The following is a 16,815-nucleotide window of genomic DNA, read 5'->3' as shown; positions in this document are numbered from 1 at the left end:
TTCTGCCTTCAGGTGCGCCGGGGTCTGCACAGGCTGCAGGACGCGTTGGCCCTGGTGGAGAAAAACACGCTGGGTCTGCAAACAAACTGCGCCTCGGTCGCCGAAGAGGTGGACGAGATTTATCGGAGGCTGAGCAAGGCTTTGAAAGACCGCACGGAACATCTGCGTAACGAGGTCGATCGATACCTCGGCGCCGAGCTCAGAGGCCTGATTCAGCTCAAAGAGAATCTCGAACTGGAAATCGCGAATATCCAGAGCAACTGCGATCTGGCGGAGGCGCACATCAACGAGAACGTACCGTGGGACGACGCCGAGCTGCTGGACACAAAGGAACTCTTCCTGCGTACCGTCGAATTTATCAGGTTTGTCGCGCCTGCCGGTAATCTCCCTCGACCCCCTTCCCCCTACCCCTCTCCTGCTTCCGCTCGTTAAACCCCACGGTACCACGGGGGGACGAGCGAGCGCGCGAGCGAGCGCGCGATCCTAGCGCGATTTATTATCGGCTATCTATTTGGCCGAAGCCCCTCTTTTACGGGCGGATCCGGAAAAAAAATCGTTAAACCAAACGACTCCGCTCTCGCTCTCTCGCCGTCCTCTGTCGCCGCGAGCTATTTTATTTCAATTTCGGCGTCCGCCCTTCTGTGACGCTCTCTCCTCACCGGTACTTTGTCCGATTTCGACTCTTATCGCGGCCTCCGCGGCCGACATCGGCCAGATCGTCGCGAGTTTTTCCCACGTCCAGCTGTTTATCGCGTCTACAAATTGTCACGATTGAGAGTGACGTTGCTGACACAGGCCGACGCAGCAATCAGTTGTGCCGGGGGCGGGGGGGGGGATTCGAGTGAATATTTTAGCTCATTTTTTATCATCATACCTTATCTGATAGATAAGAATATAATACGAAGGTAGTCTTTGCAATCGCGACGGTTTCATGATTTAATGAGCAGCGAGCTTCGCTGTGGCTAAATTTGACGTTTTGCGAGCAAACGGGGTCGCCCGTATAAATTAGATACTTCTCGTGGTCGATTCTGGCAAAATTAACCTTGAAAGATGTTTCACGTAGCGTAGGAGATAAAAAGAGAAAGAAAAAAGAACGGAGGGAAAGGCGCGGCGATAATCCCAAAGCGCAAAAAGAGGAGTAGAAGGGATCGTAATTCGCGCGCGCGCCGCGCCGTCGATACGGGTAGCCCGATATCGGCTACATGAATTCCTACGGAGATTTGTGTTAATAGCATTGTGAAAGCGCGGCGTAAATCCTATGATAACTCCGTAATGTAATTAACATTCGACGTTACCGCATGCGCCGTCCAATATGTAACACTGGGGCGAAATTTGCACTCGCCTCGCGGCCGAATTACAGACAGACAGACATCGCGCGCGACAAAATTTGTCCGTTGTGAGCAGGTACGATTTAATCGCGATTTAATGTATGTGCGCCCACAGGTGGCGGTATCGCGTGAAAACGCGAGATGTTTGCGTTTTCGCGCGCTCGCCCGATGAAACATGCCTGAGGTGTCCATGTCCATGGTGCCTTCGCGGAGAGAGAGAAAGAGAGAGAGAGAGAGAGAGAGAGAGAGAAAGACAGACAGAGAGAGAGCGCACGCTTCATTGATAATTAATACGCTAAATTAACGGTGCGGTGAACTTTAAAAGCTCGCGCTGGAACCGCACGCGCGCTTGCGTAATCCTCCCCGATGTATTATTTAAATAGAGGCGTCGCCGCCGAAATCCCGACCAAGTAGATACGGTCGGTGCTAGGCGGACGGATGGACGGTGCCGCTCGGCGACGGGTTTCGGTATTCCGGTCTTCCTCTCTCTCTCTCTCTCTCTCTTTCTCTCTCTCTCTCTCTCTCTCTCTCTCTCTCTCTCTCTCTCTCTCTCTCTCTCTCTCTCTCTCTGTCTGTCTGTCTCTGTCTCTGTCTCTATCTCTTTTTCTGTCGTCGGAGAACACGCGCGCGGTGAAAACGCGTTTAATTGAAATTAATCGCGCGCGTCCTTTCTCGTGAGCGATTCGGCGTTGCGGCCGCTCGTTTTTGTTAGCGTAATGCGGAAATTGAAATTGCGTGCTTTCGGTCGCGGTTTCATTTCCGAAACTTCCCCTTGCGCGACACGATCTCTCTCCTTTTCTTTCTCCATCCCTCCCGCTCTTTCTCTCTCTCTCTCTCTCTCTCTCTCTCTCGCGTTAATTTATTTTTTCGTCCCTTCTTCCCGCTGTGAACGCTCCCCCAAGATTTAGCCGGTGCGATTAGACAGCGTGGAGCGCTGTCGCGCCTCGGTGAGCGCGCCAAGATGAACGATTGTCCTTTGCAGGAACTTCGAGTACGAAGCGGGGGATTACAGCCGGCGTGTCCGCTTCGTGATGGCGCACGATCCGAATCAGCTTGTCCTACATGTGGCGGGTTACGGCGAACTGAACATTAAACCCGAGAGCGGGAGCGGCGGATTGCTGGGCAGCTCCAGCAGTTTAGCCCCACCTGGAGGCTCGCCCGGCCTCATGAGGAGCAAGAGCGATCACCGTCTCGCCTCGCAATACAGGCAGCAGGAGGAGGAACGACTGGCCAGGAATCGATACGTGCCGGAATACGAGTAACTATCGTTTCCCTTTTACGTCCCCCGTTATTTCTCGGCTATGCCCGAGTATCCCGGTGTCGTTCTCGCCGGGATCGCAGCGGACAAAATCGACCGATCGTTTTTCCGCGCCACGCGCGTAAACTGTGTGTGTGTGCGCGCCCGCTCGCTGCGTTGCGCGAGGATTAACTGAGGCCGCTTCTCAGGGAACCCCTTTCTCATTCCCGCCCGTGTTTTCTAAGTGCTGACCTCGCTTCGAGTTCGGTATTAAATTAACGGTTGCGATATTGAACTCAGTCATGCGCGAGACATTTCGTAGAGTCGTAACTGTTTTCACGGCACGGACTAAGACTTGATTTGCTTCTCGTCACATTGCGCACGACAAGGTCGCCTCAAGAACGTCGTCGTGCTGCTCTCGCTTCCTTCAGACCAACAGGTCGATGCGTAAGAAAACGGTGGGAACTTTTTTAACCGTTCATAGGCTGTCGTGGTATCGACTGGATTAGAGAGTTAATTTATTCTCTGGAGGAAGACGAATCAACTTTTTCTCTTTGTTCTCCTTGAGAGATGTCCACCAGAGGATTCATGAAATATCAAACTATGCTAGGAAAAGAAATTTAGTATCTCTAACAAAACTGTTTAGTTGAGGCATTTTTTAATAGCAACCAAATATCTTGTTTTATATAACAAAATATTTTGTTGTCTCAATTAAATATATATTTCTGCTTTGTTCTCTGGACCAAATAATTTTGTTCTTGGACTTTATATGTAAAAATTAAGCATTTTAGTTATTTTATCCATAAGAATTACATAATAACGAAATATTATTTTACATAAACTAAAATAATGCCCAATGGATACTATTTTGTCTTTCTGTGCACTAAAATTTAGATTTTATATATTAAGAAAAAATTACAGTATTTTTAACAAAATTCATATAGTTGAAGCTTTTTGGTTGCTATAACAAAAGTATTATGTTATACGAACAAACCGTAATCAAACAAGATATTTGTTTACAGGAACTAAACAGTTTTGTTGGGCATATTTTAACCAAATTATTTTGTTGTTACAACAAAATTTTGCTTCACGCAACAATACATTTTTCCTAGTGTAGACAAAAAATAGTTGAGACTGCTCGAGGAAAAGATAGAAAAATTACAACCTTCAATGGAGCTTAATGGTGATCAAGGCTTGAAAAGTAATATTTATCGCGCCGGTCATGTGAAAAATCGCAAAAATACAGAACGTCGCGAGTAGTATCGTGTTGTGATGGGAGAGAAATGGAGATCCGTCTTCTCCTTGTTCCTCGAAGAAGCTACTCGTGTAAACTTCAACCTCAACCTCGGTGGCGCGACTTAATCGGATTGGAAAAATTGCCGGCCGGAGCATTTCTCCCGCCACTTATCAAAGCGATCAATTTATCCCGTGCACTTCAGCGACGGGGGCGAGAGGGGCGGGCCGGTTGATCACTGCAAGACAGTCGACAAAGACCCGAGGTGTCTTCGCAGGATCACAGGGCCGGGGAAGATCGAGGCCGCAAGGCCGGGATACGTCTCCTCGAATTTATGGCGGCGAAATTCGGGTTTTTTTCTGTTTTTTTTCGAAACGATAAATCAGTCGTCGCAGCGACCTCGCGCGAGCGGCCTTATTTGCGAGAGAAGGCGTGTGCCACGAAATGATAAACTCGTCGGATGACTCGCGAACAAGCGCGTGCCCGTCGCGCGAGAGTATTTCTACTCGTCTCCGTGACGTTTCGTTGTGTCTCTCGTCGCGAAGGTGCGACGAGGCGCAGATCGGGCCGGATAACACGCGCGCGCGAATAATGGAAGATATTAATATTCCGCGCGACGGATAAACGACACAGGTGGAATGCCATCCGATCGACGGGCGGCGATGATTGGTACGCAGCCCGTCGTTCCGCCTGCAGTCTCGCTCACGGGAACGTATTTGCGATTGCATTTCGGCTAATCGGACTAATTCGCCCGCTATCTTTAATCGAACGTTACACCTTCCGCCTCCTCTCTTCCTTTGCTCGCACGCATACAAATTCTCATCCGCATCATCGGCCGCCGCGCATCTCTCGGATCTCGCGCGATCCTCGCGCTGATGTTTTTCCAATCACGGCTTCCCGTCGCGCCGCTAAACTGTATTTCTATGCAAAGGTGTCGTTTACATGTCTATTATAATTTTACAAACGACACGCGGCTGTTGGGAGAAACAGCGCGTTTTAATTATGAAATTTCCGTCAACGAGACGCGCTTCTCGCCGGGAAAGAATATTAATAATATTAATCGCGATCGAGACCGGGCCGCGTCGAGAGCACGCCGGGAGGGTTGCACGTCGTAATTAATTAAATCCGAGGCGCCGTTGAAAGGTGCGCGTTCAATCGGCGACTCGCGATTTCCGATCGGGCTGCTCTTGTGGTCCGTTCTTCCGCTCACCGGCGCGCGGCTGAAAAGTTCGAGCGACGGAAATTACGTTGCGCTTTGAAACTTCTCGTGTCGACTCGAGCGTCGAGCGGGAGGACCGCGCGGATTTTTCGAAACGTTCCGTATGTCTCTATTTCGGTATAAGTTATAAATAAATGTGTTGTAGTTTTGCCGTCGCTCTCTCCCCCCTTTCTGTCTCTCACTCTTTCTCTCTCTCTCTCTCTCTCTTTTTCTCCCTCCCTGGTCGTTCTCCCGTGCTGCTCTTCGCACGTCGCACCTCTTTCTCAATTCCTCTCGTCTATTCTGACTCAAAGGTACCTTCAACTCTCCGGAATAGGCGCGTCGGCTTTAATTGCTGGCTGTTTCGCGCAATGCTAGTCGTTAGAGCCCACTCGCGCCGGAGCGTTTTATTAAGCGGCCTCGTCAAAATGTAAATTAAATGCTTTAGGTACGCGCTAGCACGTACTTTTTAGTAATTAACGCTCGCGGACTGCAAAGACCTATTTCACGCGCGGGGATCGCGACCTCCCTCATCCTTCTCCCCCTCTCCGCCTCACATTCAAGCCCCGCGCTCGATCGCTCGCGCTCGTGCCGTCTGTTCTGTTTGTTATATAATTACGCGCGGCAGTCGTGATAGGTGTGCGCGCGATTATTAGAGAAAATACGATTATTCGCCGCGGAGGTCTCATCAATTTGTCGGCCGCTCGTGCTCTGGCTTGCGGATCGCGCGCGGCCCGCGGGGAAATCGCATCTACACCGGCGACAAGCGCGTGTTCCCGGTGCTTTCGCGACGCGGTAACGGCGCGCTATTTATTTTTGACACTCGCCTTGCGATATTCACGGCGAAAATTCGATTATCCGTACGTTTTCCACCATTTTCGTTCGGGAAAGGGGAGCGCACGATTGCCTGCCTTCCATTTGTTCTCTGTGCGTATATGTTTTTTCCTTCCACCCCTCCATCTCTCTCTCTCTCTCTCTCTCTCTCTCTCTCTCTCTCTCTCTCTCTCTCTCTCTCTCTCTCTCTCTCTCTCTCTATGTATCTTTTTTTGTTGATCGCGCAGCGTGAAAAGCCGAAACTATGCCCGTCGCGAATAGCCGTCAACGCCGCTGCCGACGTGCTCTTGCCAGCGTTTTGGAGCGTGACGATGCCCGATATCGTATCGCGGAAATGTAGCTAAACGGTCAACTGCCTGAAATCGATATTATTCGAAGTTGTAAATAGCGTGTGAGTGCAGACAGATAGGTGGATTAAAACGAATCAAGAGTAGTAGGCGCGCGCGCGCGCCCGTTGTATTTCGTTTTCACGTCGTGTTTTTTTGTAATCGCGGTGTACAATCGGGGGAGAAAGGGGCGAAACGGGGTGTTCGGGATCGCGTATGGAGCGGAGTTTTCGTTTTACGCTCCAATGAAACGGTGATAAAAAAAGAATAATTCGCGATCCTCGTAGCGAGCTCTCTTTCTCTCACCATCTCCCTCGTCTGTTTGTCTGTCTATCCCTCTCCCGCTGGAAAAATGCGAGACACCTTGGAACATAAAGTTTTTTAATAACGGCACCCCCCGGGATCCGGAAAGCCGTCAACTCTCAAAGCCGGCCGTCTAATTATTTATCTTCGACCATTCGCTTCGCGGACGGATTTTATTGCGATCCGCCAACGAGGTTACTTCCCTCACACAGGGAGGATTTCGGGGAACGCGTTATTGCAATTCTTCCGACGGATCGCTGACGGTTTGAGCCGGCCTCGATTAAAAGACCGGGCGCATACCGCGCCGATTTTTCCGCGGTTTCGGACACGGTCCGTTTTCTCCCTTTCTCCCTCGCGCCAAATGGAAATATATTCCGGCCGGTGTTTCGCTGGTTTATCGATTTTCCGGCTAACGATGCGGCCAATCCCGCGGATATCACGCGATTCTCGCGAGTCGATTGAGCGAACCGTCGTTTTTCGCGACTTAGCGACCGCGAGACAAAAAGAAAAGTGGGACGGAAAACAGCGTATGGATTTCCTATATTTTTTAGGCCGACTGGGTAAAAGCGTGTGATTCGACGCTTTATTCAGTTGTTCGTTAAATCGTTGAATAACGCAAAGATAAATCCATCGCTATCGTTGCCGCCGTGTGATTGATCGACGCGAAAATATTGTTAACCCTTGATCGAGAGGCTTCGATATTTTTAACTCGCAATTTCTGCGTCACACACACACACATACACACATAAAAATACGACGGTATACGCATATAATGTTGAAGTATTTATAGCACGTGAACATACTTTTTTTTTCGCTATCAGGACAGAATGACGCACGCGCGCGCGAGGCTATTGTCGACAGCATGCTTTGCCACCTAAAGGGTTCAAAGATAAGGCGAAAATTTGATAGAAGCTATCAAAGGACGAGCTTTCGAGGGAATATCGGAGGAGATGATATGGGACTGGAAGATGGAGATCCCCTAATATCATTTCATCCTGTCACTGGCAATCCTCCGGAATGTCCTCTCGAATCGAACTGAGATAATCTGACTATAAAGCAGATCGGCATTTCAGCTCGTGGGGCTCGTCGTCATCGGCCCTTGTCATAATTTCAAGTGACGCGTCTCAACGACACGTGTGCTTCAGCGAGATCCCTTCGCGATAAGTTGTTTATTCGTCGTTTGCGATTTTTCTTACGGACGGACGAAACGGACAATTTCGACCTTTCCCAAGTGAACGCCGACACGGCGCGTCTGACCTGCGATCGACTTGATCTACTTGTATCACGACCTGACGGTGTTCGATCGTAAGCGACGACGTATTGGACTTTTAACGTTAACATCAAATTTTGTTATCCCATCTTTGATACATCAATCGCATATTAGAGCGACGACGAAAGAAAGAGATCCTGCGATTAGATCCTACTTCGAGTCTGTAAAAACACAATCGGCCGTTCGCCGATTTCCAAATTGATCGATCAAAGAGGAGATTCAGGAAAGCGTGCGAGAGCAATTCCAGCGCGCTTATAGCATAATCCATCGTGCTGTCGCGGAAGCGGATTGTCGATGGCGCCGTCGTAGGAATCGCGCTATCAGCCGAGCCCGACGGATCCGGGCCGAGAGTCCGTTTTCTCGACGTCGACGGCAATCCAATTGATCGACGTCGCCCCGTTGTGTATCAGGTACGACGCGCCCGAGTACGAAGTGCCGAGGAACAAGTCCCGATACAGGAGTCGATTCATGCGTCACCGCGACGGCGACGATTCCGACGGCGACTCCCGGTCGACGGTGAGGTTCACGTCGGAGCGGCAGGAGCCGTCGGCCCTGCGCGAGCGCGTCCTGGACACGGAGGACGCCGCGCGCGGGCCTCTCTCCGGCATATTTCGCCTCACGGACTCGCCGCGGGTCATGAAGAAGCTGCAGGAGTGCGAGCGCGCCGGCAAGAGGAAGAAGGAGGAGCCGGCGAGCCAGCAGACAACGGTGCAGCAGCCTCAACCAGCCAAGCCTCAGGTTAGAATCTCGCGCCTCCGGAAGCTTCTCGACGTGACGTTCCGGAGCCGGCAAGCCCGGCCAAGCGAGCTCTGCGAGCACTCGCGAGCAGCCGAGTTTCGCTATTTAGACGCGACCTCGCGTCGTTTCAAGTGGATCCGATGAATCACGTCGGGCTCTCTCTCTCTCTCTCTCTCTCTCTCTCTCTCTCTCTCTCTCTCTCTCTCTCTCTCTCTCTCTCTCTCTCTCTCTCTCCCCCTCTCCCTCCCTCTCTCTCTCTCTCTCTCTCTCTCTCTCTCGGTCTCTCTCTCTCCCCCTCTCCCTCTCCCTCTCTCTCCCTCCCTCGAGCCGCTCCGGCACGGAACGTCCAGTCGACTATTTAGGCGTTTAACATGGCATACATCCCGTGGCACTCGGACGCGATAACGCGGAGGGTAACACGAACGCGAGAGAGACGTATCTGTCTCGGCGTGAGCGGTCGATGGCCGAGATTCCCCTCACTGTCGCGATACGATATGCGCAACGTATCGATCGTATATAATGTTGAGTAACGGAGAGAAGTTAAGTAACAGCCGTCTATCCTCGGCGGGACGGGTAATTCCGTTGTTTGCACGAGTCGCGAGTTAGCGCGGTGTGCCTCGTTAACGAGACTTTGAGCGTAACGTAATCGCTGTACTTTTGGTAAGTATCTCTTCAACATATATTTCTTGACTCTAATGGCAAATATTGAATTTTCCTGATCACACTCGCGATTATTTTTAGACCGGACAGATATTTAGCGCGCGAGCGCGAGCTCGAAGCTCTCGCGAATCTTCGCGCCGGCCGCGCCCCGGAATGGAAGCGTAAATTTTGACGGGTCTCGAGTCTCGTTAACGTTCGACGAGCAAGACAATTAGCTGCACCGGCGCGGAGATTAATAAATTTACACCCCACGGAGAGAGAGAGAGAGAGAGAGAGAGAGAGAGAGAGAGAGAGAGAGAGAGAGAGAGAGAGAGAGAGAGATCGACCTACACGCGCGCGCCGCTGCTGCGTTGTCGAATGAGAATTTAGCGTAGTCGACGTAATCCGAAGACACATTCGCCATATGCATACAGAATATATTTTCATGCTTGTGTATGAATAAGAGACCCCTTCCCCCGTCCTTTGCACAACTCCCTCCTCCTCGGCGCTCGCCCGCTCCGCTTTAGGTCGCTCGATTTACATCGGGAATATCGATCTGCTTCCTTCTACCTTTCGCAACTCCCATAAACATGTAGCTACTGCTTGCGATAGGTTCCGCGACCTATAAACGAGACCACCTCGGGCTGCGATGCCTTGTTATTTCGTATGCCATCCGCGCTCGGGCCCGTAAAATCACAGCGGAGGGATGAAGGATGCCGCGAGAAACACGTGGGATATAAATCTCGCCATAGTCGTCGTCGTCGTCGTCGTCGTCGTCGTCGTCGTCGTCGTCGTCGTCGCCGCGCCGCCGCCGGCGCCGCCGTGAATAAACGACGACTGATTAGGCGTTGTTACGCCGTGGAAAACAACGGCTCTCTAAATATTTTCGGCCAAATGCGCCGAATCCGAATCGACCGGCGAGTAATTCTCGACTCAACGCCCTCCGGTCACTTTGCAAGGACAATGTAGCCCGCATCGAACGATCCGCGTTAGTCACGGCTGAATTTTTCGTCGGAACTTCTCGTCTGAATTTTCCGCCGTCGGAAGAATTCCCAACAAGTTGTTCGAGCAAATCGAGCCCCCTCCCCCCTCCCTCCTCCGCCCCTTCAATAATACAACATTCACGTCCTCGAAAAGACGAATCCTCGGGAGCTCTCGTCTCGATTGCGAGCTAATTAATTCGGGCATTGATCGATTCAGGCTCGAAGTTTCATCCAAGCAATTTTACGCGTCGCGCAGCAACGGAAAACATTCGAGCGGGCTTCTTCGCAGTCGGATATCTCGCATTGAAGATCGTCTCAAGTTCGTCTTCAGCCGCTCCGTACACATTGAAACGGTCCGCGCAGCATCTCAAGATAAATCTAAGACGGTCTTATATATAAGGATTGAAGAGATACGAATACCGCCTATAGGATCCTTCGTAGACGGAATCTCTATTCCCTGGATATTCCCCCCCCCTCTCCGCCCGCCACGTGAAATCCCGTCGCGGATTATGAAACGTCCACACAAGTGGGGACTCGACGCGCGATTTCACCGTTGACTCGAGCTGCTCTCCTCGGCATTTCGCATTTTAAATGTTGACGCAGCGCGATGCGCGCCGCCTCTCGAAGTTGAGCGCGTGCGAGCGCGCACGTTGACGCGCAGGTGCGGCTTTTTCTTTCTAGTTGCCGGAAAGCTCTGTACACGCAAGCACGCACGCACACACACATATACACATTCCAACGGCGGCGCGCGGCACGCACGGCGGTGCTTCGACGAATTTAATTGCCGCGCGCCTGCTTATATCGATATGCCGTGCACGCTTGGTTGCTACGTCATCGCGGTTGCATCGGTATTTAAATGGCTGGATGTCGATGATACGAGTCAATTTACGAGCTGCGTTTTGCCCAATTAACGCCGCGGTTTCAACCTCGCGTGCAGTTTTACGGGGGGCGCAAGGAGAACGATGTCGACTGCGTCGATCGGATACTCGGACGACGCGAATCGCGCGCGCCGGAAGAAGAAGGAAGATATCGCCGGCCGAGTGCGGCGAGTCTCTCCACGCGATCTTCCGTGCCTCTTTTTCGCGAGAGAAATTTTATTTTTCGTAAGAGACCGACCTCTCCCCTTGCCCCTGACAGCGACGTTCTCGGGCACGCGAGTCCCGAGTTTCAGCCGCGCGAGAGTCTCGGCCGCGCGAGCGCGAGCTGACGGGCGCTCGTTAATTAATTAAGCACACGACTCGATTGGACGTGCGTGAATTTGACGACATCGTATTTGTTTTTGACAGTGATACACCTCCGCACTTTCGCGCAAGGAATCCCTTATTATGGCGGGAGAAATAAACGGATGGGGATCGAACTCACCATGTGCTGTGTGACCGGCCGGTGCCAACGAAACGAAATATGTTCGATCACGCGCATCCCATTGTTCGGATGATTGCGACTGATGTTTAGTAGAGAGAGAGAGAGAGGGAGAGAGAGAGAGAGAGAGAGAGAGATACGAAAAGAAGCGAGACGAAAGCTCAATGAACGTACAAAAAATACAGTATCGGTCTCCCCCGCGAGAGACCGGCGGGGACCGCGTCTCTTCCAATAGCCGATGACACGACGTCGACGACGAGTATCACGCGAATGCTCGACCGAGCGCAGGGCTCAATATGCGGATTTTGCGTAGCGTTACTTTTCTATGATACAGTTTCCCGCAAATTGCCAGTAGTAGTTGGCCAACAGTGTGTAGGATAATACGTGTGTACATAAATCCGTAGGATGTAGACAATTGCGAGAGGCTAATGTATCTGTCTGTCTGTCTGTCTGTCTATATATATATATATATATATATACCTCCGAGTATAAGAGTTCGCCTGCTCTCAGACATTGTATCTTGTATGAAGCGCTGCGAATGTGAAAAAATAACAATACACGGTTTTGCACTTTTCGTCGGGTTTTCGTCATTACACACCACCCACTTGATCCCGCATCTCACGCGCGGCCGCTTACGACGCGCTGTTACGGTTACGACGCGTCAATCGCGCGCTGCACGCCGCGCGTCCTAATGTGCATTCAAATGCACCTGCCGGTCTCGTCTCGTCTCGAGCCGCGATAAATCGCGAGCGTGACTCTCGATCGTAAACTCCTCGCACTCCCCGGGAGTCCGTGGAAAGAGATTGTTGCTCGGGGAGGAGGACAGGTAGTTGGCGCGAACGGAGCGGCAACGGGGCGGGAATCGCGACATTCCTTGTGACTGATTGCTTTTTGACGCGCAGGTGCAAGTGAGAAAGGTACCGAGCGCGATGGCGAGGCAGACCAGCGAGGACGACGAGATCTCGAGGATCAAGAAGCAGAACAAGAACGCCGCGACGGCCGGCCACGCCGACATGGTAGAGGAGAGACAGCCGACGGCGCCCGCTGCTCCGGTCCATCCGCCACCGAGAGAGCTCCCAGAGCGGGAAGTCGAAGAGCCGGTCAGGCGGCCGGCTATCGCCAGGTAAACTCGTGAGATCGCGACGGCCAAATCGACCGCGCGCGCGCGCGTACGAAAGTTTGGTCGGACGTGTCGAACTCGTGTCCTACTCGGGTCCTACTCTCAAATGCCCGTCTCGGTCGTCGGGGAGGACTCTCGTCGAGGTGGCCGATTCACGAGTTAGGAAGATCGTGCGCGTAGAAAAAGAGCGAGGGAAAAGGGAATAAATAACGCCGCTGAGAAACGACGACGGAGATCGATCGGTAGGTAATTGGGCGAAATGTGAGAGTCGCTTCAAGGCGGAACGGTTGGCCCGATTAATCCACCGACGACGCGCGTACACCCCGAGACCCCGCGGCTCGGATATGACGTCGTTCGCCCGGGAATCCCAAGTGAAAACACTCTTACTCGCCCCGGCCAGCCGGCCGGCCGGCCGGCCGGCTCCCTCAACGAGCGCGCGATGATAAACTCGGATTCGTGTCTCCCGGAGGGAACGAAAGGCCGAAGGGACGCGTTTGCTCGCGCGGATATTAATCACGTCTCTCGCGGTAACCGCGAGATTTGCAAGCGGCAGGCGTCCGGTTGGCCGGCGGGCGCTTCTCGCCCCCCCCCCCCTCCTCCCGGGCCAGCGTCGGACTTAGCGACGGAGTTCGTACATCGCTCGTATACGTTGCTCGCGCCGGCGCGAGCAAGTAACTTGCTTGAGTTCCCCTGTGTTATTAACGCGGGTTGTTTGTAATATCGTTGCTCGCAGGAGAACTTCGGCGGAAACTCACGCTCCCCCCGCGGCTAGGAGCGCCTCGTCGGACTCGAGCACCGGCTCCGAGAGTTCGACCGGCTCGGGGATCCGCAATACGGGCGCGCCCTTCACGGCCGAGGAGATGAAGCAGAAGTACCTGTCGAGGGCGCCGCCGACCAACACTACCACCACCACCGTGTCGACCGGGCCGCCTGTGTCCACCACCACCGCCGGCAGGGACTCGGCCAATACCACCACGCCGACGCCGAGGCCGTTCCAGAGCCGTTTTTTAGGCGCAGGTAATGAGTACTCTAATTAACGTAATTAACGGTAGCGGGCTCTCTCGGTGCTTGCGAGCGACGATACGACGCTTGCGGAAGCGAAGGGCGAAGGGAATGAAGGGAAACGATGGAATATCGACACAGCGAAATGGGAATTCGAAATTTGTCCCGCCGGCGTAGGAATTCTGGCCGAGACATTTGTGCGAGTATTGTTTATAAATTCAAAGCCAAACAATTTCCGCGCGCGCCTGTCTCTATTAAAATTATTGGAATTGTTAATTTAATTAATGTCGCGAATTTCCGATGCGATAAAGCGCGCGCGCGCTCTTGTGCTCTTGATTTCGCGTCGGTGGATATTTTTGTCCCGCCGAGAAATATCTCCCGCCTATCTTCCGGCCTTTTCCGCCGTAAAAGCCGAAAAATATAATAAACGATCTAAGCGCGAAAGCGCGGGGAAAAACGTGACGAGAGCGTGTTTCTCGCAGCTTGCCAACTTCCTGCGCGCCGCATCCGGTCCTCGTGCACACGTCATATAGAATTAGCGGGAACAATGCAGCCGGATAGTAATCGAGGTTTTGAGACCCTTTTACGTATAACGCCCGTAACTGAGAGAGCTCTATCCGCGGCACGTCCCAATTTCCGCTGGTGCCTCTATTACCTATTGTTTACCACGAAGGGTATCGAAAGCGCGCGTCTCTGCTCGCTTCCCGCACGCCAATCCTCTGTTTCTAGCCTCCATTGTACTTCACAGTCCTCCTGTCGAGCGCGCCTCGCGGTAATTGAATGGGTGTACGGGCAAATTTGCGTCTAATCTTTCGCCCCCCAATTCGGCTGTCCTTTACCCGCACGGGGAGGGGCAGGGGGGACGGGGGACTGTCTCCCTCCTCCTCCTCCTCGAGTATCCACGACAGCGCGATACCGAGATACATCTAGCGAGCAATACATGACGCGATGTAAAACAAACGGAAAGATACTTGACACCGGAAGAGAACCACCGAGGCGCTCGGGGCGAGGTGACATTTCTTTGCGAAGAAACGCGCTCTCCGCCGGGACAGGCGAGTGTGTCTCTCTCTCTCTCTCTCTCTCTCTCTCTCCATTCTTTCCGGCTTCACTCAGCACTCCGTGAAAAAATATAAAGAGCATCGCTGCGTAAATCTCAGCAATTGCGATGGCAGATCGCAAGTCCTTTGTATGAATCGCAGTAACTTCCGCGGGAAATTGCACGTTAATTACAATTAACGTCGTGCGCACGGCTCCTCGATGTGCCCGCTGCGAATGTCCCTCTGAGACGAGAAAGGAAAGGATAAGCGCGTCGAAACGCGAAGAAGAGCGGAGCGCGTGCGAGTACAAAGCGGACGGGGTGGTCGTCGCGTTTCGCGTGAGAGGTGTTCCACGAATTCGATCGCGAATCTCCGCGAGCGCGCGCTAATCTCGTGCGCGCGTAAAATGCAGCTGCACGTAGCGGCTACATTCGTGCTACAACGCGTTGCAATTCGCAGCGGCGCGCAAACGGTGCGACACTCCAGGCGCGAGCGACACAGAGAGAGAGAGAGAGAGAGAGAGAGAGAGAGAGAGAGAGAGGGGGGGCGATACTTCAGATTCGAAGGCTGAAATTGGCAGCGGCAAGAGCGGCGCGCCGCGCCGTCGCGGTAATTGCATTACGCATTCAGCGCTCTTAGTTAACACTATGCCGTCCGGTGGCACCACTTTGGTGTCATGTGAAAATTTTCACGCAAATGCCGGTGACACTACGTTGGTGCCGCGTGCAAAATTATCGAACAAACGCCGCTGACACCACGTTGGTGTCGCGGCGTGTAAAGCTATCGAACAAATGCCGAGATATTGAGATATTGATATTAAATATTGATATTGAGATTAGTAAAACAAGACATTTTACGACATCTCTCGAAAAACGCCGGTGACAGGCGGTAGGATCTACACGAGCGCCTACCGGCGCCAGACAAAAAAATCTTGGTCACACATTGCGGACGTCAAAGTGTTAAGCGCTGTCGGTCTGCTTTTCCGACGTACCGGCTCACGTCACATCCCGCGCCCACGTGTTAAGTCGGGGGCGACGTGTTTCGTCTACGACGGAACACGCGGACGTGGTGATATTCGCGTCGGGCCGTTCTCTCTCTCTCTCTCTCTCTCTCTCTCTCTCTCTCTCTCCTGGTCGCCACCGTCGAGTCAGTCGATATGATCGGCCAGCTTTCTCATCGTGTTCCCGTCAGCCGCGATCACGTGTAGGCGTGAATCCATACACACACACACACACACACACACACACACTTCCCTGCAGCTGGAATTTACGCAAATGCGCTTAACGCGACGGGTACACCCGCCGTTTGTTCGAGCTGAACGCAAAAGCCGATTCTCCTTGTTGGAACATGTCGTAATCTCCTTCTTGAGTACATCATGAAGAACACTCGTGTCGGAGCGTCAATCAATCAGCGTCGACTGCGACGTCGGGAAATCCTTGCGCGATTTGGGAGTTCGCTCTTTAGACTTTTAGACTCTTGGGATAGACGGGGGAGGGGGAGTCGCGCTTGAAGGTCGAAGCTCACGTCGAAGCTCGTCTGTCTTCAGGTAACCGAGCGGCCCCGCCACCACCGATCCAAACGTCGCGAGAAGAGCCGGCGGCTGCGAAGAAGAAGGAAGAAGAGGATGACGACGATGAGGAGACGAGCAGCTCGTCCGAGGAGACCGAGTCGGACACCGAGGAGGAGTCGGAAACGGACGTTCACCATCCGTCCAACACCGCTCCATCGTCAACCTCCGCTGTGCCTCAGGATCGTCAGAGGAACGAGTCCGCCATGGCGCGCACCGATATAGGACCTCTGCTCGCTCGCAGCGCCGAGGCCAGGAGGGGCAGCAAGGAGGACTCGCCTTCCACCAGGCAAGTATCTCTGATTTATCGGGACGAATCCGTCGGCGAGCGAGAGAGACGGAAAGCTGCGGTTCCTCTCGTGATCCTCCTCGTGTCGCTGCTCGTCCTCCTCTTCTGTCGATATCCCGGCCGATGGAAGTACACTTGACGCGTCAGAGGCAGTTTTCTTCGGACGTGTCCCCAGCGAATAGCGCGTTTTCCCTCCCCCGAGGAATTACCGCCTAGCTTAGAGTTTTCCCGCGTTTACCCGCGCTCTCATTACATGCAACGGGACCGCTCGCCACGTATCCCCGACGCTCCTCCGCCGCATACGGCAGTTGCCGCGCACACTCGCGCCGAATTTCCAAGCGAGCTCTCCCC

General features: G+C 52.9%; 1 protein-coding gene across 6 annotated transcripts in view; it reads left to right on the top strand.

Moving 5' to 3' along the window:
* tn (tripartite motif containing protein thin) overlaps positions 1 to 16,815 on the top strand; it is a 79,583-nt gene that overhangs the window by 44,141 nt on the left and 18,627 nt on the right. For all 6 annotated transcript variants that reach the window (XR_003112842.1, XM_025298303.1, XM_025298304.1 and 3 more), the window contains 6 exons: positions 13 to 362; positions 2,311 to 2,586; positions 8,141 to 8,468; positions 12,352 to 12,572; positions 13,303 to 13,586; positions 16,155 to 16,464. Coding sequence is in view for 5 of the 6 variants with exons in the window: in XM_025298303.1 (XP_025154088.1) it covers positions 13 to 362; positions 2,311 to 2,586; positions 8,141 to 8,468; positions 12,352 to 12,572; positions 13,303 to 13,586; positions 16,155 to 16,464 (1,769 nt within the window). In the remaining variant the exon portion in view is untranslated. The remainder of the gene's footprint in view (positions 1 to 12; positions 363 to 2,310; positions 2,587 to 8,140; positions 8,469 to 12,351; positions 12,573 to 13,302; positions 13,587 to 16,154; positions 16,465 to 16,815) is intronic.

This window comes from Harpegnathos saltator, unplaced genomic scaffold (assembly GCF_003227715.2).
Source record: "Harpegnathos saltator strain DR-91 unplaced genomic scaffold, Hsal_v8.6 scaffold213, whole genome shotgun sequence".
Classification (NCBI taxonomy): Eukaryota; Metazoa; Arthropoda; class Insecta; order Hymenoptera; family Formicidae; genus Harpegnathos; species Harpegnathos saltator.
The sequence above is the reverse complement of the archived record's forward strand: the minus strand, read 5'-3'. Positions and strand labels throughout refer to the sequence as shown.